Source organism: Oncorhynchus mykiss, chromosome 10, assembly GCF_013265735.2.
Source record: "Oncorhynchus mykiss isolate Arlee chromosome 10, USDA_OmykA_1.1, whole genome shotgun sequence".
Taxonomy (NCBI): Eukaryota; Metazoa; Chordata; class Actinopteri; order Salmoniformes; family Salmonidae; genus Oncorhynchus; species Oncorhynchus mykiss.
The window spans coordinates 7,417,841-7,443,945 of NC_048574.1; the positions used below are offsets into that span (position 1 = coordinate 7,417,841).

The following is a 26,105-nucleotide window of genomic DNA, read 5'->3' on the forward strand; positions in this document are numbered from 1 at the left end:
TGCCTTTGTTTTGGTTTGTTTGGTTGTCAATTAGGGTGTGCAGGGTGAATACATGGTCTGTTGTACAGTAATCTGGTAAAAAGCCAATTTGACATTTGCTCAGTACATTACGTCTCTCTCTCTCTCTCTCTCTGTCGTCTCTGTCGTCTCTGTCTCTCTCTCTCTGTCGTCTCTGTCTCTTTCTCTCTCTCTCTCTCTCTCTCTGTCTCTGTCTCTGTCTCTGTCTCTCCCTTTCCCTCTCTCGTCAAGGTGCTCAAAAATTTAGCTCACAAGCCAGCAACCTGGTAGTAGGTGAATTCTTTGATGGTTAAGTAAGGTACATGGTTAAGCTGTGGTTAGGCTGTGGTCAGGCTGTGGTCAGGCTGTGGTCAGGCTGTGGTCAGTGCTGTGGTCAGGCTGTGGTCAGGCTGTGGTCAGTCTGTGGCCATGCTGTGGTCAGGCTGTGGTTAGGCTGTGGTTAGGCTGTGGTCTGTGCTGTGGTTAGGCTGTGGTCAGGCTGTGGTCAGTGCGGTGGTCAGGCTGTGGTCAGTGCGGTGCTCAGGCTGTGGTCAGGCTGTGGTTAAGCTGTGGTCAGTGCTGTGGTTAAACTGTGGTTAATCTCTGGTCAGGCTGTGGTCAGGCTGTGGTTAAGCTGTGGTTAAGCTCTGGTCAGGCTGTGGTCAGTGCGGTGGTCAGGCTGTGGTCAGTGCGGTGGTCAGGCTATGGTTAATCTGTGGTGAGGCTGTGGTTAAGCTGTGGTCAGTGCGGTGGTCAGGCTGTGGTTAGTGCGGTGGTCAGGCTGTGGTCAGTGCGGTGGTCAAGCTGTGGTCAGTGCGGTGGTCAATCTGTGGTCAGGCGGTGGTTAATCTGTGGTCAGTGCGGTGGTTAATCTGTGGTTAGGCGGTGGTTAATCTGTGGTCAGGCGGTGGTTAATCTGTGGTTAAACTGTGGTTAATCTGTGGTTAGGCTGTGGTTAATCTGTGGTCAGGCTGTGGTTAATCTGTGGTCAGGCGGTGGTTAATCTGTGGTCAGTGCGGTGGTTAATCTGTGGTCAGGTTGGCTGACTGACATGGTAGAGCTGCTTGGGCAGTTTGAACCCAGGAATGATGATGGCTCTTGGTGGATTTGTTCTGTAGCCTATTAGACCTGCACTCTGCTGCTCAACATAGAGGCTAGTCAATTACTGCAACATGCTATTCTAATCAAATCAGATTGTGACTAAACATGAAAGGTACCCTAGGCTCTACAAGTTCTCCCTATAGAGACCCTACGGGAAGTCTACACTAGACCTACTGTCACAGCATGTGTATGACAATAACCCTCTCTCTTAGTCTACGAATGTTCAATTATAGGGTGTGGTTAAATGGTTTAGAATACAACATACCACCTCGATACCACTACAGCACCCTGCACAGAGTAAAAGCGTATGATTCTAACGGTAGAATCCTATTCGTTAACCATTATCAGGCACTGACTGTGCTCCCAATAAGGATTGTTACATCACTACACACTGACACGCCTTTTTTTCTGGCGCTGACGCAATCCAGGGAAAGTGGTAATGTTGGGGAGGGAGTGTCTCGTCCGTACGCACAGACAGCCGGGAGCAGCTGAAGCAAGAGGAGTTCTGGTAACATTTCGCTGCATTGCTGAAAGTGACACATTATCATTTAAAACTTGAACAATTCTAGAATAGCATTGTATCAACGACAGCTAGAATGGTAGATCGCGAGCCACTGGTGCAGAAAGCCAGGCTGGCCGAACAGGCTGAAAGATATGATGATATGGCAGCAGCCATGAAATCGGTAAGTTCTGCTTTGGAATCGTATTTCTGAGTTTAATAAGCGATCATAAATATCCGCCACTAACGGTGTAATTTCCTCCCGTTTAAAAATGATATATACATTTACATACATAACAATTGCGATGTATCTATCCTATGGCAATCATCGTTGCCTGTTTATAGTATTCCATATTTAATTAGATGCATATTCGGTGTATTAAACATGCCCTGAAAGATCATTATTATGACAAAACCTTTACCTTGAATAAGACAGGTGATAGCCAACATATCATGCCATTTACATTTTCGGGAACGTGACAGGCCCATAGCTTACTTACTACAATACATATCCGTTTTGTTTTAAATCCAGCAATTGTTTGCACCACCACATTCGTTATCTAAATGAAAGGCATGTTTAGTGAAACATTGAGTTATGGTCAAGTATTGCCTTATAGGATAAAGTGGTTGTCAGTGTGGCCACGAGCTGTCAGATGAAGGAAACAAAAACTGAATGCGGACTGTTTGATCTTGGGGCGGTGCCTTTTTTTACGGTGGTGCTTTTTAATCAGCTAGACAGCATGGCAACAATGATGGGGAGTAATAACGGAATAACGGCTCTGGCGATGAAACCTGTTTGTTTACTTGTTGATCTAACTGAATGAAATGGGAAACGGATAATATTGGCAAGGAGAGGCAGGGGAATCTTCGTGTAAAATGATGTGCTTTTAGGGGTAGACACCAGAGAGAACAAGCAATTCAGTGGCACTGTAGCCTTTACTTTAAGCTACTGTTTAAAATAGTGACATGGCTGGAGGTAGGGATGGCTCAATCCCCTGATTGTGATACTGATCTCTAACCATGACAATTTCCCGCGAAGATCCATGTTGTATTAGTTCTATCTAACATTGTGAGGAAATACGTTTACGCACCACACACAAAGTCAGTAGCACGCGCTGTGTAGAATAAAGCAAACGTTAGCTGACTGTTGTAGCCTATATCGATTTTCGCAAAATACAATGTGTCGGTAAAATATCATCCTGGGAACGTGAAACGTGGGTGGTAGCAGAAATCCTTCTAGAACGTTCTTTGGTTGTCATATTGCAGTGGGGGCAGACTGGAGCGTGTTAGAATGGTCGGAATGGTTCTGAATTCCATCTCTAAGATAACCGGCATTGTTGCAGCCAATGCTGTATCATTGCATTCTCCTCGACCTCGTCGCAAGGAGGGCGTAGCAGATACTTGTACGAGGCGTGTCGCAGAATGTGCCAAGGTGCAGTACCCGTATTGCACCATTTCAGGAATCGGACTCAGCACCTTTTTATCATTGGCCTACTATTGAGAAATGCATAAGGGGGCTTGATATAATCAGAATGATGATATTGACTACTCGGTGTATAAACACTAGCTGAGATAGTGGATGATATGGTCAGGTCAGTATGTGGTAGTGGTCCCTGGCCTGGGATGTATGTCCAATGTGGTAGCCTGTCAAGCCTATCTCTTATCCTTATCCTGACCAAACAAACATGAAGGTACAATCTACCCAACACAGTAGGTTGGTGGTACCTTAATTGGGGAGGATGGGCTAGAGGTAATGGCTGGAGCAGAATCAGTGGAATGGTATCAAATACACCAAACATCCTTTTATTATTAATAATATTATTATTTGACCCTGCTGGTCATCTATGATCATTTGAACATCTTGGCCATGTTCTGTTATAATCTCCACCCGGCACAGCCAGAAGAGGACTGGCCACCCCTCATATTCTGTTTCCTTTCTAGGTTTCTTCCTAGGTTTTGGCCTTTCTAGGGAGTTTTTCCTAGCCACCGTGCTTCTACACCTGCATTGCTTGCTGTTTGGGGTTTTAGGCTGGGTTTCTGTTTGGGGTTTTAGGCTGGGTTTCTGTTTGGGGTTTTAGGCTGGGTTTCTGTTACAGCACTTTGAGATATCAGCTGATGTAAGACAGGCTTTATAAATGAATACACTTGATTGTGGTTTCCAGGTGTTTGATGCCATTCCATTTGCTCCGTTCCAGCCTTTACTGTGAGCCGTCCTCCCCTCAGCAGGCTCCACTGACACCCAGTAGTATATTCGGTCTCTATTACATCAATAGAATAGAGAAGGAAGAGAGCATAGCAGGCTATTCACCTTAATGAGTACACAAGCCAATAGTGATTGGCTATATTCACCTCTGAGGAAATGCTCTGTCACAGACTACTAGTCCATAGAGGGCATGGCATAATTGCCTTGAACAGGGCGCTCTAATGTTGAACGTTAGGTTGTCACTAAGCAGTTACCGTACTACACTGTAATAACACAGACACAGAGTCCATTGCAGAAGCTGGCTGTAGTATTAGCCAGCAAGTCAGCCAGTCAGTATGTAATGTAAAGGAATCATGTTCTCCAGGGTTAAGGTCAGTATGTAATGTAAAAGAATCATTGCATCCTAATCATTGCATCCTAATCATTGCATCCTAATCCCCAGCCCCCATCCTTCTCCCCCCGTCTCCAACCCCATCCTTATCCCCCATCCCCAGTCTCCAACCCCATCCTTATCCCCCATCCCCAACCCCATCCGTATCCCCCAGACCCAGCCCCAGCTCCATCTCCAACCCCATCCTTATCCCCCCATCCCCAACCCCATCCTTATCCCCCCATCCCCAACCCCATCCTTATCCCCCAGCCCCATCCCCAACCCCATCCTTATCCCCCCAGGCCCAGACCCAGCCCCATCTCCAACCCCATCCTTATCCCCCCAGACCCAGCCCCAACCCCATCCTTATCCCCCAACCCCAACCCCATCCTTATCCCCCCATCCCCAACCCCATCCCCTTATCCCCCCCATCCCCAACCCCATCCCCATCCCCAACTCCATCCTTCCCCCCCCATCCCCAACCCCATCCCCTTATCCCCCCCATCCCCAACCCCATCCCCAACCCCATCCTCCCCCCCATCCCCATCTCCAACCCCATCCTTATCCCCCCAGCCCCATCCTTATCCCCCCAGACCCAGCCAAATCCCCAACCCCATCCTTATCCCCCCAGCCCCATCCCCAACCCCATCCTTATCCCCAACCCCCAACCCCATCCTTATCCCCAACCCCATCCTTATCCCCCATCCCCAACCCCATCCCCTTATCCCCCCCATCCCCAACCCCATCCCCTTATCCCCCCAGACCCAGCCCCATCCTTATCCCCCAGCCCCATCCTTATCCCCAACCCCAATCCCCAGCCCCAACCCCATCCTATCCCCAGCCCCATCCTAATCCCCAGCCCCCATCCTTATCCCAGCCCCAACCCCAGCCCCTACCTCAACCCCAGCGGCAGCTCCAACCCAAGCCTTCTCCGGATTACAAATTACAGTAGACTATTACTATCTGGCTATTACTCAAATCTGCCAAATGGTAAATCCTGCCTCTATGTTGTGAATATACTGCCCCATCCTGATCAATCCTTTCTCAGTATGTTGTGAATATACTGCCCCATCCTGATAAATCCTGCCTCAGTATAATGTGAATATACTGCCCCATCCTGATAAATCCTGCCTCAGTATGTTGTAGCATAGACAGTTATCGCCCTTACTAGTAACATGAACCTGCTTTCATACCAACACAGTTACTAACTCTTGGTTTTTCTTCATGCCTTCTGGGTTATACAACTTTTATCCATTGTATTTTTAGAAGCCTTTAGCAGCTGCAATGAGAGGGAGAGAGAGAGAGAGAGAGAGAGAGAGAGAGAGAGAGAGAGAGAGAGAGAGAGAGAGAGAGAGAGAGAGAGAGAGAGAGAGAGAGAGAGAGAGAGAGAGAGAGAGAGAGAGAGAGAGAGAGAGAGAGAGAGAGAGAGAGAGAGAGAGAGAGAGAGAGAGAGAGAGAGAGAGAGAGAGAGAGAGAGAGAGAGAGAGAGAGAGAGAGAGAGAGAGAGAGAGAGAGAGAGAGAGAGAGAGAGAGAGAAAAAAAAATCTATAAAAAACTGCAGTCGTGTATGGTTATATAACAGCAAAGAGCTACTTGAAGCAACCCCCCCCCCCCCCGACACACACACACACACACACACATCCTCCTTTCTCTCTCTCTCTCTCTCTCTCTCTCCTTAACCAGCCATCCTCTCATAGCTCGTGACGTCAGGTAGCGCGCGCCGTCTTGGTGCTCTGCAGCCTGAGTGAAGGAGAGATGTCACTTTAGCTTAGAGATAAAGAGGGGAAACAAGGTAGTGAGGCAAGATAAAGGACAGTAAGGGTGAGAGGGAGATGGGGAGAGAAAGAGAGAGGTGGGTGGGTGTGAGAGATGGGGAGAGAAAGAGAGAGGTGGGTGGGTGTGAGTGATGGGGAGAAAGAGAGAGGTAGTGGGTGTGAGAAAGAAAGAGAGAGGTGGTGGGTGTGAGAGATGGGGAGAGAAAGAGAGAAATGGTGGGTGTGAGGTGAGTGATGGAAAGATGATGGGTGTGAGAGATGGGGAGAGAAAGGGAGAGGTTGTGGGTGTGAGAGAATGGAGAGAAAGAGAGAGGTAGTAGGTGTGGGAGATGGAGAGAAAGAGAGGTAGTAGGTGTGAGGTGAGGTGAGTGATGGAAAGGTGATGGGTGTGAGAGATGGGGAGAGAAAGAGAGAAATGGTGGGTGTGAGAGATGGGGAGAGAAAGAGAGAGCTTGTTGGTGTGAGAGATGGGGAGAGAAAGAGAGAGGTTGTGGGTGTGAGAGATTGAGAGAGAAAGAGAGGTGGTGGGTGTGAGTGATGGAGAGAGAGAAAGAGAGAGGTTGTGGGTGTGAGAGAAGGAGAGAAAAAGAGAGAGGTGCTGGGTGTGAGAGATGGAGAGAAAGAGAGAGGTGGTGGGTGTGAGAGATGGAGAGAGAAAGAGAGAGGTGGTGGGTGTGAGTGATGGAGAGAGAAAGAGAGAGGTAGTGGGTGTGAGAGATGGAAAGAGAGAGGTGGTGGGTGTGAGAGAAGGAGAGAGAAGAGAGAGGTGGTAGGTGTGAGAGATGGAGAGAGAAAGAGAGAGGTGGTGGGTGTGAGTGCTGGAGAGAGAAAGAGAGAGGTGGTGGGTGTGAGAGATGGAGAGAGAAAGAGAGAGGTGGTGGGTGTGAGAGAAGGAGAGAGAAGAGAGAGGTGGTGGGTGTGAGAGATGGAGAGAAAGAGAGAGGTGGTGGGTGTGAGAGGTGGAGAGAGAAAGAGAGAGGTAGTAGGTGTGAGAGATGGAGAGAAAGAGAGAGGTGATGGGTCTGAGAGATGGAGAGAAAGAGAGAGGTGGTGCGTGTGAGAGATGGAGAGAAAGAGAGAGGTGGTGGTTGTGAGGTGAGAGATGGGGAGAGAAAGAGAGAGGTGGTGGGTGTGAGAGATGGAGAGAGAAAAAGAGAGGTAGTGGGTGTGAGAGATGGAGAGAGAAAGAGAGAGGTGGTGGGTGTGAGAGATGGAGAGAGAAAGGGAGAGGTGGTGGGTGTGAGAGAAGAGAGAGGTGGTGGGTGTGAGAGATGTGGAGAGAAAGAGAGAGGTGGTGGGTGTGAGTGATGGAGAGAGAAAGAGAGAGGTGGTGGGTGTGAGAGATGGAGAGAGAAAGAGAGGTGGTGGGTGTGAGAGATGGAGAGAGAAAGAGAGAGGTAGTAGGTGTGAGAGAAGGAGAGAGAAAGAGAGAAGTAGTAGGTGTGAGAGAAGGAGAGAGAGAGGTAGTAGGTGTGAGAGGAGAGAGAAAGAGAGAGGTAGTAGGTTTGCGTGATGAAGAGAGAAAGAGAGAGGTAGTAGGTGTGAGTGATGGAGAGAGAAAGAGAGAGGTAGTGGGTGTGAGAGATGGAGAGAGAAAGAGAGAGGTAGTGGGTGTGAGTAATGGTGAGAGAAAGAGAGAGGTAGTAGGTGTGAGTGATGGAGAGAGAAAGAGAGAGGTAGTGGGTGTGAGAGATGGAGAGAGAAAGATAGAGGTAGTGGGTGTGAGAGACGGAGAGAAAGAGACAGGTGGTGGGTGTGAGAGATAAAGAGAGAGGTAGTGGGTGTGAGAGATGGAGACAAAGAGAGAGGTAGTGGGTGTGAGAGATGGAGAGAGAAAGGGAGAGGTGGTGGGTGTGAGAGAAGAGAGAGGTGGTGGGTGTGAGAGATTGGGAGAGAAAGAGAGAGGTGGTGGGTGTGAGTCATGGAGAGAGAAAGAGAGAGGTGGTGGGTGTGAGAGATAGAGAGAGGTGGTGGGTGTGAGAGATGGAGAGAGAAAGAGAGAGGTAGTAGGTGTGAGAGAAGGAGAGAGAAAGAGAGAAGTAGTAGGTGTGAGTGATGGAGAGAGAAAGAGAGAGGTGGTGGGTGTGAGCGATGGAGAGAGAAAGAGAGGGGTGGTGGGTGTGAGAGATGGAGAGAGAAAGAGAGAGGTGGTGGGTGTGAGAGATGGAGAGAGAAAGAGAGAGGTGGTGGGTGTGAGCGATGGAGAGAGAAAGAGAGGGGTGGTGGGTGTGAGAGATGGAGAGAGAAAGAGAGAGGTAGTAGGTGTGAGAGAAGGAGAGAGAAAGAGAGAAGTAGTAGGTGTGAGTGATGGAGAAAGAAAAAGAGAGGTGGTGGGTGTGAGCGATGGAGAGAGAAAGAGAGGGGTGGTGGGTGTGAGAGATGGAGAGAGAAAGAGAGAGGTAGTAGGTGTGAGAGAAGGAGAGAGAAAGAGAGAGGTGGTGGGTGTTAGCGATGGAGAGAGAAAGAGAGGGGTGGTGGGTGTGAGAGATGGAGAGAGAAAGAGAGAGGTAGTAGGTGTGAGAGAAGGAGAGAGAAAGAGAGAGGTAGTAGGTGTGCGAGAAGGAGAGAGAAAGAGAGAGGTAGTCGGTGTGAGTGATGGAGAGTTGGGGAGAGCCAGGGACATGTAGAACGAGGCCCACTCTTGTGTCAGCCCTATATTAGCCTATGTCCAGCCTTGTGAGGGGATACAGAGGTAGAACAAAACGAGTGAGGTGGGAGCTTCTTAGTTCTCCCCCTAACTCCTCCACTAACCTCCTCCCCTTGGGAACACCCTCTTATAGGGTTTTACTACTTTTATCTCACGTCTATAGACATCAGACATGTGTTTGCCTGAGGAATGATGCAGAGTAAACAGCCATTAGCCCTCCGAGAGAAATAATTGATCTTTTGGATTTCTGTTGCTTTTGTTGTTTGGAGTTGACAGCAGCTAGTGTGGGGATGAGTCACGAGAGAGCTAGGGACGATTGATGAGCATTACGGGCAGACAGAGGACTCTATTGTGATCCCTGCACCACAGCTTCCGTTAGTCCTTTCAGTTTCACCCCAAATGCTGCTTAAACACCCCCAGGCTCCGTCAAACTGCACACAGAGATATCAACATGGCATCCACAAGTTCACCTGACTCAATTCCAAAATCCCAAAGTATCCCTTTAAAACTGCAACTTATTTGTTGAAGCCCCATGGCATAATGTGTAGAATTGCAGGAAACAAACTCAGACATAATAATAATTTTAAAAAAATCTGTTGTCGAGAGGGAGGACCGCTAAAATGTTTTGCTCAAAAATGTCCCTTACGGCCTCCAAAAGGCTAGGGCCGGTATGTGTGGGTAGGGATGTGCATAAGCAGACCCGCGAGCCACTGTGGCCCCTCATGAGTTCAGATTTTTCAGTGCCCCCCCCCCCCCCCCACCCCTATCAAAGTTGCCCATCCCTGAATTAGCCCATAAACCAGTGATATTCAAACTTTTTCAGCGGGAACCCCATGTTTTTTCTGCTATAATTTCTGGGAACCCCAAATCGAATGACGACCTTAATTTCAATCAATTTTTACACCTTTTTTTTTGTTTACCTTAAATTCATTGCATTTTCATCTCTTATCAAAATAAAAATAAACCAATAAATACTTGTACTTAATAAAATAGTATTTTTCTATTTATCTTTCATTAAAAAACATTTGTATATTGTCCCATAAAATAATATTTTGCGGATCCCACTGTAGTTTCCCGTGACCCGGACTTTGAATACCACTGCCGTAGAGGGAATCGTCTTCTACACATCGATTTGTGGACTGTATATGTGTGTTTGTGTGTTACACCCCAACCTACTACTACCCCACTATACCCAACCCACTAAGCCACTATACCCCAACCCACTACCCCACTATACCCCAACCCACTACCCCACTATACCCCAACCCACTACCCCACTATACCCCAACCCACTACCCTACTATACCCCAAACCCACTACCTCACTATACCCCAACCCACTACCCCACTATACCCCAACCTACTACTACCCCACTATACCCCAACCCACTACTACCCCACTATACCCCAACCCACTACCCCACTATACCCCAACCTACTACTACCCCACTATACCCCACCCAATTCTACTACCCCACTATACCCCCAACCCACTACCCCACTATACCCCACCTACTACTACCCCACTATACCCCAACCCACTACCCCACTATACCCAACCCACTACCCCACTATACCCCAACCCACTACCCCACTATACCCCAACCCACTACCCCACTATACCCCAACCCACTACCCCACTATACCCCAAACCACTACACCCCAACCCACTACCCTACTATACCCCAAACCACTACCTCACTATACCCCAACCCACTACCCCACTATACCCCAACCTACTACTACCCCACTATACCCCAACCCACTACTACCCCACTATACCCCAACCCACTACCCCACTATACCCCAACCTACTACCCCACTATACCCCAACCCACTACCCCACTATACCCCAACCCACTACCCCACTATACCCCAACCTACTACTACCCCACTATACCCCACCCAATTCTACTACCCCCACTATACCCCCAACCCACTACCCCACTATACCCCACCTACTACTACCCCACTATACCCCAACCCACTACCCCACTATACCCAACCCACTACCCCACTATACCCCAACCCACTATACCCCAACCCACTACCCCACTATACCCCAACCCACTACCCCACTATACCCCAAACCACTACACCCCAACCCACTACCCTACTATACCCCAAACCACTACCTCACTATACCCCAACCCACTACCCCACTATACTACAACCTACTACTACCCACTATACCCCAACCCACTACTACCCCACTATACCCCAACCCACTACCCCACTATACCCCACCTACTACTACCCCACTATACCCCAACCCACTACCCCACTATACCCAACCCACTACCCCACTATACCCCAACCCACTACCCCACTATACCCCAACCCACTACCCCACTATATCCCAACCCACTACACCCCAACCCACTACCCCACTATACCCCAACCCGCTACCCCACTATATCCCAACCCGCTACACCACTATACCCCAACCCGCTACACCACTATACCCCAACCCGCTACACCACTATACCCCAACCCGCTACCCCACTATACCCCAACCCACTACCCCACTATACCCCAACCCACTACCCCACTATACCCCAACCCACTACCCCCCAAACCACTGCCCCACTATACCCCAATCCACTACTCCACTATACCCCAACCCACTACCCCACTATACCCCAACCCGCTACACCACTATACCCCAACCCGCTACCCCACTATACCCCAACCCGCTACCCCACTATACCACAACCCACTACCCCACTATACCCCAATCCACTACCCCACTATACCCCAACCCACTAAGCCACTATACCCCAACCCACTACCCCACTATACCCCAAACCACTACACCCCAACCCACTACCCCACTATACCCCAAACCACTACACCCCAACCCACTACCCGACTCTACCCCAACCCACCTCCCTACTATAACCCAAACCACTACACCCAAACCCACTACCCTACTACCCCACTATACCCCAACCCACTACCCCACTATACCCCAACCCACTACCCCACTACCACACTATACCCCAAACCCACTACCCCACTATACTCCCAACCCACTACCCCACTATACCCCAACCCACTACCCCACTATACCCCAAACCCCCTACCCCACTATACCCCAAACCCACTACCCCACTATACCCCAAACCCACTACCCCACTATATCCCAAACCCACTACCCCACTATATCCCAATCCCACTACCCCACTACCCCACTATACCCCAAACCCACTACCCCACTATACCCCAAACCCACTACCCCACTATATCCCAAACCCACTACCCCACTACCCCACTATATCCCAAACCCACTACCCCACTACCCCACTATATCCCAATCCCACTACCCCACTACCCCACTACCCCACTACCCCACTACCACACTATACCCCAACCCACTACCCCACTATACCCCAAACCACTACTCCACTATACCCCAACCCACTACCCCACTATACCCCAACCCGCTACACCACTATACCCCAACCCGCTACCCCACTATACCCCAACCCGCTACCCCACTATACCCCAACCCACTACCCCACTATATCCCAACCCACTACACCCCAAACCACTACCCCACTATACCCCAATCCACTACTCCACTATACCCCAACCCACTACCCCACTATACCCCAACCCGCTACACCACTATACCCCAACCCGCTACCCCACTATACCCCAACCCGCTACCCCACTATACCACAACCCACTACCCCACTATACCCCAATCCACTACCCCACTATACCCCAACCCACTAAGCCACTATACCCCAACCCACTACCCCACTATACCCCAAACCACTACACCCCAACCCACTACCCCACTATACCCCAAACCACTACACCCCAACCCACTACCCTACTCTACCCCAACCCACCTCCCTACTATAACCCAACCCACTACACCCCAAACCACTACCCCACTATACCCCAATCCACTACTCCACTATACCCCAACCCACTACCCCACTATACCCCAACCCGCTACACCACTATACCCCAACCCGCTACCCCACTATACCCCAACCCGCTACCCCACTATACCACAACCCACTACCCCACTATACCCCAATCCACTACCCCGCTATACCCCAACCCACTAAGCCACTATACCCCAACCCACTACCTCACTATTCCCCAACCCACTACCCCACTACACCCCAACCCACTACCCTACTATACCCCAACCCACTACCCCATTATACCCCAAACCACTACACTCAAGCCCACTACCCCACTTTACCCCAACCCACTACCCCACTATACCCTAAACCCACTACCCCACTATACCCCAAATCCACTACCCCACTATACCCCACCCCACTACCCCACTACACCCCAACCCACTACCCTACTATACCCCAACCCACTACCCTACTATACCCCAACCCACTACCCCACTATACCCCAAACCCACTACCCCACTACCCCACTATACCCCAACCCACTACCCCACTATATCCCAACCCACTACCCCACTATACCCCAACCCACTACCCCACTATACCCCAAACCCCCTACCCTACTATACCCCAAACCCACTTCCCCGCTATACCCCCAACCTACTACCCCACTACCCCACTATACCCCAAACCCACTACCCCACTATACCCCAAACCCACTACCCCACTATACCCCAAACCCACTACCCCACTATACCCCAAACCCACTACCCCACTATACCCCAAACCCCCTACCCCACTATACCCCAAACCCACTACACCACTAAACCCCCTAACCCACTACCCCACTATATCCCAAACCCACTACCCCACTATACCCCAAACCCACTACCCCACTACCCCACTATATCCCAAACCCACTACCCCACTATACCCCAAACCCACTACCCTACTACCCCACTATACCCCAACCCACTACCCCACTATACCCCAACCCACTACCCCACTACCCCACTATACCCCAAACCCACTACCCCACTATACCCCAAACCCACTACCCTACTATACCCCAAAACCACTACCCCACTATACCCCAACCCACTACCCCACTATACCCCAAACCCCCTACCCCACTATACCCCAAACCCACTACCCCACTATACCCCAAACCCACTACCCCACTATATCCCAAACCCACTACCCCACTACCCCACTATATCCCAAACCCACTACCCCACTACCCCACTATATCCCAATCCCACTACCCCACTACCCCACTATACCCCAAACCCACTACCCCACTATATCCCAAACCCACTACCCCACTACCCCACTATATCCCAAACCCACTACCCCACTACCCCACTATATCCCAATCCCCACTACCCCACTACCCCACTATATCCCAAACCCACCACCCACTACCGCACTATATCCCAAACCCACTACCCCACTACCCCACTATATCCCAAACCCACCACCCACTACCGCACTATATCCCAAACCCACTACCCCACTACCCCACTATATCCCAAACCCACTACCCCACTATACCCCAACCCACTACCCCATTTCCCCACTATACCCCAACCCACTAACCCACTACCCTACTATACCCCAAACCCACTACCCTACTATACCCCAAACCCACTACCCCACTATACCCCAACCCACTACCCCCACTATACCCCAACCCACTACCCCACTACCGCACTATACCCCAACCCACTACCTCACTACCCCACTATACCCCAAATCCACTACCCACTACACCCCAACCCACTACCCTACTCTACCCCAACCCACCTCCCTACTATAACCCAACCCACTACACCCCAAACCACTACCCCACTATACCCCAATCCACTACTCCACTATACCCCAACCCACTACCCCACTATACCCCAACCCGCTACACCACTATACCCCAACCCGCTACCCCACTATACCCCAACCCGCTACCCCACTATACCACAATCCACTACCCCACTATACCCCAATCCACTACCCCACTATACCCCAACCCACTAAGCCACTATACCCCAACCCACTACCTCACTATTCCCCAACCCACTACCCCACTATACCCCAACCCACCACCCCACTATACCCTAAACCCACTACCCCACTACCCCACTATACCCCAAATCCACTACCCCACTATCCCCCCACCCACTACCCCACTACACCCCAACCCACTACCCTACTATACCCCAACCCACTACCCCACTATACCCTAAACCACTACACCCAAGCCCACTACCCCACTTTACCCCACCCCACTACCCCACTACACCCCAACCCACTACCCTACTATACCCCAACCCACTACCCCACTATACCCCAAACCCACTACCCCACTATACCCCAAACCCACTACCCCACTACCCCACTATACCCCAACCCACTACCCCACTATATCCCAACCCACTACCCCACTATACCCCAACCCACTACCCCACTATACCCCAAACCCCCTACCCTACTATACCCCAAACCCACTTCCCCGCTATACCCCCAACCTACTACCCCACTACCCCACTATACCCCAAACCCACTACCCCACTATACCCCAAACCCACTACCCCACTATACCCCAAACCCACTACCCCACTATACCCCAAACCCCCTACCCCACTATACCCCAAACCCACTACACCACTAAACCCCAAACCCACTACCCCACTATATCCCAAACCCACTACCCCACTACCCCACTATACCCCAAACCCACTACCCCACTACCCCACTATATCCCAAACCCACTACCCCACTATACCCCAAACCCACTACCCTACTACCCCACTATACCCCAACCCACTACCCCACTATACCCCAACCCACTACCCCACTACACCCCAAACCCACTACCCCACTATACCCCAAACCCACTACCCTACTATACCCCAAAACCACTACCCTACTATAACCCAAACCCACTACCCCACTATACCCCCAACCCACTACCCCACTATACCCCAACCCACTACCCCACTATACCCCAAACCCCCTACCCCACTATATCCCAAACCCACTACCCCACTACCCCACTATATCCCAATCCCACTACCCCACTACCCCACTATACCCCAAACCCACTACCCCACTATACCCCAAACCCACTACCCCACTATATCCCAAACCCACTACCCCACTATATCCCAAACCCACTACCCCACTACCCCACTATATCCCAATCCCACTACCCCACTACCCCACTATATCCCAAACCCACCACCCACTACCGCACTATATCCCAAACCCACTACCCCACTACCCCACTATATCCCAAACCCACTACCCCACTATACCCCAAACCCACTACCCCACTATACCCCAAACCCACTACCCCACTATACCCCAACCCACTACCCCATTACCCCACTATACCCCAACCCACTACCCCACTACCCCACTATACCCCAAACCCACTACCCTACTATACCCCAAACCCACTACCCCACTATACCCCAACCCACTACCCCCACTATACCCCAACCCACTACCCCACTACCGCACTATACCCCAACCCACTACCTTACTACCCCACTATACCCCAAACCCACTACCCTCTATACCCCAAACCCACTACCCTACTACCACACTATACCCAAACCCACTACCCCACTACCCCACTATACCCCAACCCACTACCCTACTATACCCCAAACCCACTACCCCACTATACCCCAACCCACTACCCCACTATACCCCAACCCACTACCCCACTATACCCCAACCCACTACCCCACTACCCCACTATACCCCAACCCATTACCCCACTACCCCACTATACCCAAACCCACTACCCCACTACCCCACTATACCCCACCCCACTACCCCACTATACCCCAACCCACTACCCCTCTACCCCACTATACCCCAACCCACTACCCTACCGTATTACCTACACTGGTCATTGTCCTTCTCTCCTTGGCAGTATATCCAGCTGCGGCGACAGATGGTAGAGTATGGATGACCAAAACAAAGCAGATCTCTGTCAGTTTGCATCCCTCCCTGGCCACTAGCTGGCCACTAGCGAGTCATCTAGCCAGAGGGGAAGGTTGGGATTGGCCAGATGTAGGAGGAGGGGAAGATAAGTTGTTTTGACATTGAAGGTACTTTATCGATGAAGGAGTGGAGTGTTATTTATCCTTATTTCACAAGTTAAGTTGACTGTTTTACAGAAACAACCTGGGGAAGAATGCGCCAATTGGAAGCTGGGGATGATTAGGTGGCCATGATGGTATGGAGGCCAGATTGGGAACTTAGCCAGGACACCAGGGTTAACACCCCTACTCTTACGATAAGTGCCATGGGATCTTTAGTGACCACAGAGAGTCAGGACACTCGTTTTAACATCCCATCCGAAAGACAGCACCTTACACAGGGCAATTTCCCATTCATTGCCCTGGGGTATTGGGATCTCCACAGACCAGAGGGAAGAGGGCCCCCTACTGGACCTCCAACACCACTTCCAGCAGCATCTGGACCAAACAGGACCGGCCCTGCTTAGCTTCAGAGGCAAGCCAGCAGTGGGATGCAGGGTGGTATGCTGCTGGCAGGAGGAGTTAGGTGTGAAATCAGTATTTATGTCTATTAATGTTGTCTGTGTGTTTGAGGATAGGCATATACCTGTGAGAGGTACAGTATCATTAGTTAAACATGGTGTTTTATGTATAAAAAAAAAAAATTGCGGGAATAAACAGGTGATTTCGTGACTCAATGTGTTCACGACCTATACTGAGAGAGCGAGTTGGAGGGGGGATTTTGTTTCTTGGGTACCCAGTCCATGGCTCCGAGAACAAAAAAATAACAAATCCCACTTGGTTATCTGGGTAGAAGAGGAAACGAAGGCAAAGTAATCTATTTTTTATTTTTTTATATTTACATATTTTTTATTTTTATATATATATATATTTTTTTTTAATCAAGGGGCTGAAGTCATCATAGGCAGTTTGGAATGTTAGGCTTGGCTATGACTCACAGATTACTTGCTCTGATTCTGGATGTGGACTGTAAGCTGTGATCTGATTCTGGACGGGTTCTAGAACCCGTCTTATGTGGTTTAGGGGAAGGAGATTATGCTGCAAAATGAATCTGGGAAATGGATCTGTTCCAAACTATAGAGAGAGAGAGAGAGAGAGAGAGAGAGCACTGAGAAAGATTAGACAATAAATTAGAGTGAGCAATCTCCTCCCTTCTCAATCAAATGAAAGCTGACATGGAAAGATAACAGGAGTGATTTATGCCTAGACGTCACTGGATAGGCAGGGCTGGTTAGGGGTAGAGTGTAGTGTTGGGCTGGTTAGGGGTAGAGTGTAGTGTTGGGCTGGTTAGGGGTAGAGTGTAGTGTTGGGCTGGTTAGGGGTAGAGTGTAGTGTTGGGCTGGTTAGGGGTAGAGCGTAGTGTTGGGCTGGTTAGGGGTAGAGTGTAGTGTTGGGCTGGTTAGGGGTAGAGTGTAGTGTTGGGCTGGTTAGGGGTAGAGTGTAGTGTTGGGCTGGTTAGGGGTAGAGTGTAGTGTTGGGCTGGTTAGGGGTAGAGTGTAGTGTTGGGCTGGTTAGGGGTAGAGTGTAGTGTTGGGCTGGTTAGGGGTAGAGTGTAGTGTTGGGCTGGTTAGGGGTAGAGTGTAGTGTTGGGCTGGTTAGGGGTAGAGTGTAGTGTTGGGCTGGTTAGGGGTAGAGTGTAGTGTTGGGCTGGTTAGGGGTAGAGTGTAGTGTTGGGCTGGTTAGGGGTAGAGTGTAGTGTTGGGCTGGTTAGGGGTAGAGTGTAGTGTTGGGCTGGTTAGGGGTAGAGTGTAGTGTTGGGCTGGTTAGGGGTAGAGCGTAGTGTTGGGCTGGTTAGGGGTAGAGCGTAGTGTTGGGCTGGTTAGGGGTAGAGCGTAGTGTTGGGCTGGTTAGGGGTAGAGCGTAGTGTTGGGCTGGTTAGGGGTAGAGCGTAGTGTTGGGCTGGTTAGGGGTAGAGCGTAGTGTTGGGCTGGTTAGGGGTAGAGCGTAGTGTTGGGCTGGTTAGGGGTAGAGCGTAGTGTTGGGCTGGTTAGGGGTAGAGTGTAGTGTTGGGCTGGTTAGGGGTAGAGTGTAGTGTTGGGCTGGTTAGGGGTAGAGTGTAGTGTTGGGCTGGTTAGGGGTAGAGTGTAGTGTTGGGCTGGTTAGGGGTAGAGTGTAGTGTTGGGCTGGTTAGGGGTAGAGTGTAGTGTTGGGCTGGTTAGGGGTAGAGTGTAGTGTTGGGCTGGTTAGGGGTAGAGTGTAGTGTTGGGCTGGTTAGGGGTAGAGTGTAGTGTTGGGCTGGTTAGGGGTAGAGTGTAGTGTTGGGCTGGTTAGGGGTAGAGTGTAGTGTTGGGCTGGTTAGGGTATTTCTTATTGTTGTTGCATTATCGAGAAGGAACCTGCAAGTGAGCATTTCGTTGGACGATGTATACCATGTGTATCCCGTACATACAACAAACAAAACTTGAAACTTGAGTGTTGTGTCGTGCTGGTTAGGGTAGGTAGGGGTCTCCAACCATGTTCCTGGAGAGCTACCCTCCTGTAGGTTTTTCACTCCAACCCCAGTTCTAACTAACCTGATTCAGTTTATCAACCAACTAATTATACTAATCAGGTGTGCTAGATTCGGGATGGAGTGACAATTTACAGGATCCGGGTTAGAGAGTCCTGTGGTAGAGTGTAACGTTCCTATGTTCTCGACTGGAAAAATACTTACAAAATCTCCAGGCTGAGTAAGACTTAGAAAGTACCATGTTCTCGTTCTACTTGTAAGGATCTGATCAGAAGTAGAACAGAAATATAAATGCAACATGTAACAATTTCAAAGATTTTTACTGAGTTGGAAATTAATTTAAAAGGGAAATCAGTCAAATTCATTAGGCCCTAATCTTTAGATTTCACATGACTGGGAATACAGATATGCATCTATTGGTCACAAATACTTTTTTTTAAAAAGGTAGGGGGTGTTAATCATCAGAAATCCAGTCAGTATCTGGTGTGACCACCATTTGCCTCATGCAGTGTGACACATCACCTTCGCATAGAGTTGATCAGTCTGTTGATTGTTGGCCTGTGGAATGTTGTCCCACTCCTCTTCAATGGCTGTGTGAAGTTGCTGGATATTGGCAGGAACTGGAACCGGCTGTCGTACACGTAGATCCAGAGCATCCCAAACATGCTCAATGGGTGACATGTCTGGTCAGTATGCAGGCCATGGAAGAACATGTTCAGCTTCTAGGAATTGTGTACAGATCCTTGCGATTATCATTCTGAAACCTGAGGTGATGGCGACGGATGAATGGCACAACAATGGGCCTCAGGATCTCATCACGGTATCTCTGTGCATTCAAATTTCCATCGATAAAATGTAATTGTGTTCGTTGTCCGTAGCCTATTCCTACCCATACCATAACCCCACTACCGCCATGGGGCACTCTGTTCACAACGTTGACATCGGCAAACCGCTTGCCGACATGATGCCATGGTTTGCGGTTGTGAGGCCGATTTAAAGTACTGCCAAAATTACGTTGGAGGCGGGTTATGGTAGAGAAATTAACATGAAATTATCTGGCAACAGCTCTGGTGGGGTGGACATTCCTGCAGGCAACATACTAACTGCGTGCTCCCTCAACTTGAGACATCTGTGGTATTGTGTTGTGACAAAACTACACATTTTAGAGTGTCCTTTTATTGGCCACAGCACAAGGTGCACCTGAGTAATGATCATGCTGTTTAACTTCTTTGGGACTGGGGGGCAGTATTGAATAGCTTGGATGAATAAGGTGCCCAGAGTAAACTGCCTGCTACTCAGGCCCAGTTGCTAATATGTGCATAGTATTAGTAGATGTGGATCGAAACCACTCCGAAGTTTCTAAAACTGTTTGAATGATGTCTGTGAGTATAACAGAACTCATATGGCAGGCAAAAACCTGAGACAAAAATCCAACCAGGAAGTGGGAAATCTGAGGTTTGTAGTTTTTCAACTCATGCCCTATCGAAGATACAGTGGGATATTGGTCATATTGCACTTCATCAGGCTTCCACAAGATGTCAACAGTCTTTAGAACCTATCCATAGGCCTAATGGACACATGTTCAAACTCGCACACTTTTGATAAACTTAAAAAGGTACAATCTGTAGTTGCTACATCCATTTTATGATTTATAAATTACACATATTAATGTAAAGATAGAATTTAATCGTAATATTGTATGTAGTAGAAAGCCTACATAAACAACCCATAAAGTCCAATTTAACACCCATATATGGCCAGCTGTATCATTGATTTACGCTGCAGTAGATGTTGTTCAATTGGTCACATACATTTGTGTCTTCTTCTAATGCCCTCTTAATGGGAAAGTAATCTAAAAGTAGCTGAATGTAATCAGATTACGCTACAGCATTTGGGTAATCTAAAAGTTACGTTACTGATTACAGTTTTGGACAGGTAACTAATAACTGTAACAGATTACATTTAGAAAGTGACTTACCCAACCCTGACAATCAGAATGGAAAAGGACCCATTGAAACCACTTAGAATGTATGTGTTGCCACCCTAGGATCACTCACTACTCATAACGCACCCTGGGATCACTCACTACTCATAAAGCACCCTAGGATCACTCACTACCCATAAAGCACCCTAGGATCACTCACTACCCATAAAGCACCCTAGGATCACTCACTACTCATAAAGCACCCTAGGATCACTCACTACTCATAAAGCACCCTAGGATCACTCACTACCCATAAAGCACCCTAGGATCACTCACTACTCATAAAGCACCCTAGGATCACTCACTACTCATAAAGCACCCTAGGATCACTCACTACTCATAAAGCACCCTAGGATCACTCACTACTCATAAAGCACCCTAGGATCACTCACTACTCATAAAGCACCCTAGGATCACTCACTATCCATAAAGCACCCTGGGATCACTCACTACTCATAAAGCACCCTAGGATCACTCACTACTCATAAAGCACCCTAGGATCACTCACTACTCATAAAGCACCCTAGGATCACTCACTATCCATAAAGCACCCTAGGATCACTCACTACTCATAACGCACCCTAGGATCACTCACTACTCATAAAGCACCCTAGGATCACTCACTACTCATAAAGCACCCTAGGATCACTCACTACTCATAAAGCACCCTGGGATCACTCACTACTCATAAAGCACCCTAGGATCACTCACTACTCATAAAGCAAATGTAGAGCTTTTATTATTCAAAAACATAAAATACCATCAAATATCGTCATAAATTTGAAGAAATACAATTATATGATATTTTGGCCATATCGCCCAGGTTGGGTCATTGTTTTCCAAGTTACTAAATGTTAACTTTGTCTGTCTTTTTTGATAAGACATTTCAGTTCAAGTGATATGTTTCCGTTCTTCTGCCAGCACTGGAAAATGGCAATATATACCCTAAAGGGATAGTGTGCTTTTAGGTTTGGCTGTAAACTGTCACAATCAGCAGAACTGTAGATTTGTTTTCTCGGGATCCCTCAGGCAACAGGCCAAGAGCACTGCAAAGCGCCTTAAAGCAAGCAACCAATCAAGTGGGCTTAATTCTGTGCTTTTTAAAAAAAAATATCACCAACATCTCTCTAGTTTAGGAGGTTTAGAATATAACTCGTTTTTTTTGTGTGTGTTTGTCATAGACAAACACATTCAGTGGGGCTACCATCAGACAGAGGGCTTGGTGTGAACTATAAAGTCACTACCAGGGCCCCCATGCTCTGGCAGTGGAATTAAGGCCCTAGAGAGGAATGAAGGCCCTGAAACAGAGGGTCTGTGTCCCAAATGGGACTCTAATCCCTATATAGTGCACTACTTTTGCCCAGAGCCCCATGGCTGCCATTTGGGACACACTAGAGTAGTAGGCTTTATATCCAGAGCAGAGGGGTTAAGTATGTAAAGATGGCTGTGATGTGTGCTACACTGTATGGTCTCTTCTCTGTGAGGGTATAAAGGAATTAAACCCTGCAGTCAGACAGACACAGGCCTGTGGAAACAAAACAAAACAAGCTTTCAGAGCAGGAGAAAGCCAATGAGCAGCCAGGGACATGACGTCAGCTTACGACAGATAGGCGTGGTCCAGCCCCGGCCTGAAGCTGTTGGATGCCATGACAGTCAGTGATCACTGGTGTTAGAAGATCATGGGAGTTATCCCACCTCTGACCTCTATCGTTGTGTGAATCATCATGAATGACTAACTGTGTATTCCAATAGCCTCCTTAGTTTTCCTGGTTCAGCATAGAGTATGTTATCTTGATTTTCCTAGCTAACCTAGCTACTCAATATTTCTTTGTTTATCATGACGAGCTATGTAGGTTATACCAATATAAAACGTTGTTTCAGCCAGTAAGGGAACACATGGCGAAATTAACATATGGCACGGCCAAATTTTCAAATCTGCCAATAGAAGTCATTTACAAGATAAAAATACTGTTTTAATGTAAACTGAATATTGAAAATATGAAAATTCTGTTTTAAGGTAAACTGGAAATTATAAATATATGATAAAACTGCAACACCGAGCCATTCCTGTTCCTATTTTTTCCCCTCTCTGTCTCCTAGGTGACAGAGTCGAACGAGGCCTTGTCCAACGAGGAGAGGAACCTGCTCTCTGTGGCCTATAAGAACGTGGTGGGGGCGCGGCGCTCGTCCTGGCGCGTCGTCTCCAGCATCGAGCAGAAGACCTCGGCGGACGGCAACGAGAAGAAGATGGAGATGGTGCGCGCGTACCGCGAGAAGATCGAGAAGGAGCTGGAGACCGTGTGTCAGAATGTGCTCAACCTCCTGGACAACTTCCTGATCAAGAACTGCAACGACACGCAGCACGAGAGCAAAGTGTTTTACCTGAAGATGAAAGGCGACTACTACCGCTACCTGGCCGAGGTGGCCACGGACGAGAAGAGGGTCGGCGTGGTGGAGTCCTCTGAGAAGTCCTACAGCGAGGCCCATGAGATCAGCAAGGAGCACATGCAGCCCACCCACCCCATACGCCTGGGTCTGGCCCTCAACTACTCCGTGTTTTACTACGAGATCCAGAATGCACCTGAGCAGGCCTGCCACCTGGCCAAGACCGCCTTCGATGACGCCATCGCTGAGCTAGACACCCTGAACGAGGACTCCTACAAAGACTCTACCCTCATCATGCAGCTGCTACGAGACAACTTGACACTGTGGACGAGCGACCAGCAAGACGACGAGGGTGGCGAGACCAATAACTAGAGAGTCCCTAAAGAGACCTCCGTGTCCTGTTTCAGCCAATACACACAACACGTCCACGCGCTCACAAATGACAACAAACAAAAATTAAACAGTTCTTAGAAATTTTTAAATGTTGGCTGGTGGAACTTTGGCAGCCAATTTTGCCGATGATACAACAGCAGCTGCAGTTCTTTATTTTTCCCAACGAATATAAAAAGTGAAGAAACAATGTAATTAAAAAGAGGAGTAGGACAGGAGATGAGTTTAGTTTCTAGTGTCGTTAAAAAAAAAAAGGAAAAAAAATAATATATAAACCCCTCCCTTCTTGATTGCCTCTGCAACTTTTGTCAAAACACCACTTGAGAATGAAGAAGGTCTGTGGTCAGTGAGTCAGTCAGTCAGTCAGTGAGTAGAGTGTGGCTGTTAGAGACGACACCCTCACGCTGGCATGGAGACCGGCATGTTATGTCGTTAGCTACATGAAGTGGAGCTGCTAATTTAACTTATGTGGTAAGGGAGGAGGAACATTCAAAATTGTAAGGGGCGATCGACGCTTGTGCATAAAATAAAATTAATATATAGAATATTAAAAAAATATATAATAATAATTAATCACCTCGCAAAAAAAAAAATAAGAGTAATAACAGTTTCCTGATAGGGTGAAAGAGCTATCTTATCTCTAGCCAGACACCTCAGACTTACCACCATGGGAATCTAGAAGTACGCCTCACCCTGTAATGGTAATCGTTGAGTGAAGTCAGTTATTGTTTGTGGTTATTGAACATAACCCAATGATTTGTTCCCATGATCTCAGCAATTGGTTTGGACCCAGTCATCTAGAGTACTGTAACGAACGCAGGAGGAAACAAGTACAGTCCTCTCATGCACTGATACGCTACACAGTCATCTAGAGTACTGTAACGAAAGCAGGAGGAAACAGACCGCCAGTACAGTCCTCTCATGCACTGATACGCTACACAGTCATCTAGAGTACTGTAACGAAAGCAGGAGGAAACAGACCGCCAGTACAGCCCTCTCATGCACTGATACGCTACACAGTCATCCAGACTAGAGTACTGTAACGAAAGCAGGAGGAAACAGACCGCCAGTCCTCTCATGCACTGATACGCTATACAGTCGTCCAGACTAGAGTACTGTAACGAAAGCAGGAGGAAACACACCGCCAGTCCTCTCATGCACTGATACGCTACACAGACACAAAACATTTTCAAGTACACGGTTATCATTATTATTACTACTCACCCCTTACCGAGGTTGTCAAGGGTGCCATATTATTAGAATATCAAAAATATGCTAACACAATGAAAATGAAAACGCTAAAACGTACCAAATGTAATTATTTTGTAGAGGGGATCATTTGATATCGTTAAAGCAACAGAATTTTGCCCTAAATTAAGGTACATTTATGTTTACAATAATTACTTATTGTAGATCTTTGAAATGACACACAGTTGACTGGAACCACGCGCTCCACGATACACCTTTCTTTTGGGCGCTGGCCAATATATAAAAACAGTTTTGTTTTTCTTCTTTCTGTTAACCTTTTAATTGTCAAGAAATACATTTGCCTATCATACTGTTCCTTGAGTGTAAAATGGTGACTACTCCAATAGCAGGGTGGCCTAGTGGTTAGAACGTTGGACTAGTAACTGTAAGGTTGCAAGTTCAAACCCCCCTCCCTACCTGACAAGGCACAAAGCTGTCGTTCTAACCCACTGTTCCCCGGTAGGCCGTCATTGAAAATAAGAATTTGTTCTTAACTGACTTGCCTAGTTAAATGAAGGTTAAAAAAATATATATTCTCCATATTATAATACTGTGCATGCTGGTGACGTATTTACCTACATTAACTTGACTGCCTTACTATGAACTTATACTGTAGACGTGATGTAATTCATATGAACATGAAATGACTGGATTTCAATCTGATTTTTTTTCTATTTATACTTTATAGTGGATTTGTTTGAACATTTATTTTCATATTTGTTTTTCTTTTCTCCATCTGCTGGAAGTACACTATACCAAAAACAGTGACTGTTAACATTAAATCGATCTGTAATGGACATTGCTATTGTGACATGCAATTCTTGTATTGACGGGAGGGGAGGGGAGGGGAGGCATGAGGGGAGGGGAGGGGAAGCATGAGGGGAGGGGAGGTGAGGCATGAGGGGAGGGGAGGGGGAGAGGGAGGTGAGGCATGAGGGGAGGGGAGGGGAGGCATGAAGGGAGGTGAGGCATGAGGGGAGCGGGAGGGGAGGCATGAGGGGAGGGGAGGTGAGGCATGAGGGGAGGGGAGGGCGAGGGGAGGCAAGTGTTAGCTTGACCTTTGACATTACCATCTGGTGTTTTTGTCATAGTGACATATAATGATCACATTGTAAAATAGTGGAT

General features: G+C 48.4%; 1 protein-coding gene across 1 annotated transcript; it reads left to right on the top strand.

Annotated features, from left to right (window-relative positions):
• Nucleotides 1–1,533: 1,533 nt before the first annotated feature.
• Nucleotides 1,534–25,779, top strand: LOC110533300 (14-3-3 protein gamma-1-like). The gene is made up of 2 exons (XM_021617393.2): nt 1,534–1,781; nt 23,058–25,779. The coding sequence occupies exons 1-2, from the start codon at nt 1,695–1,697 to the stop codon at nt 23,712–23,714; spliced, it is 744 nt and encodes a 247-aa protein (XP_021473068.1). The 5' UTR covers nt 1,534–1,694; the 3' UTR covers nt 23,715–25,779.
• Nucleotides 25,780–26,105: the final 326 nt, after the last annotated feature.

Bases quoted from the DNA above. Each gene is read 5' to 3' on its own strand.
- LOC110533300 (XM_021617393.2), top strand. From the start codon at position 1,695: ATGGTAGATCGCGAGCCACTGGTGCAGAAAGCCAGGCTGGCCGAACAG. The intron at 1,782-23,057 runs GTAAGTTCTGCT...TCTGTCTCCTAG, and splicing joins TGGCAGCAGCCATGAAATCG to GTGACAGAGTCGAACGAGGC.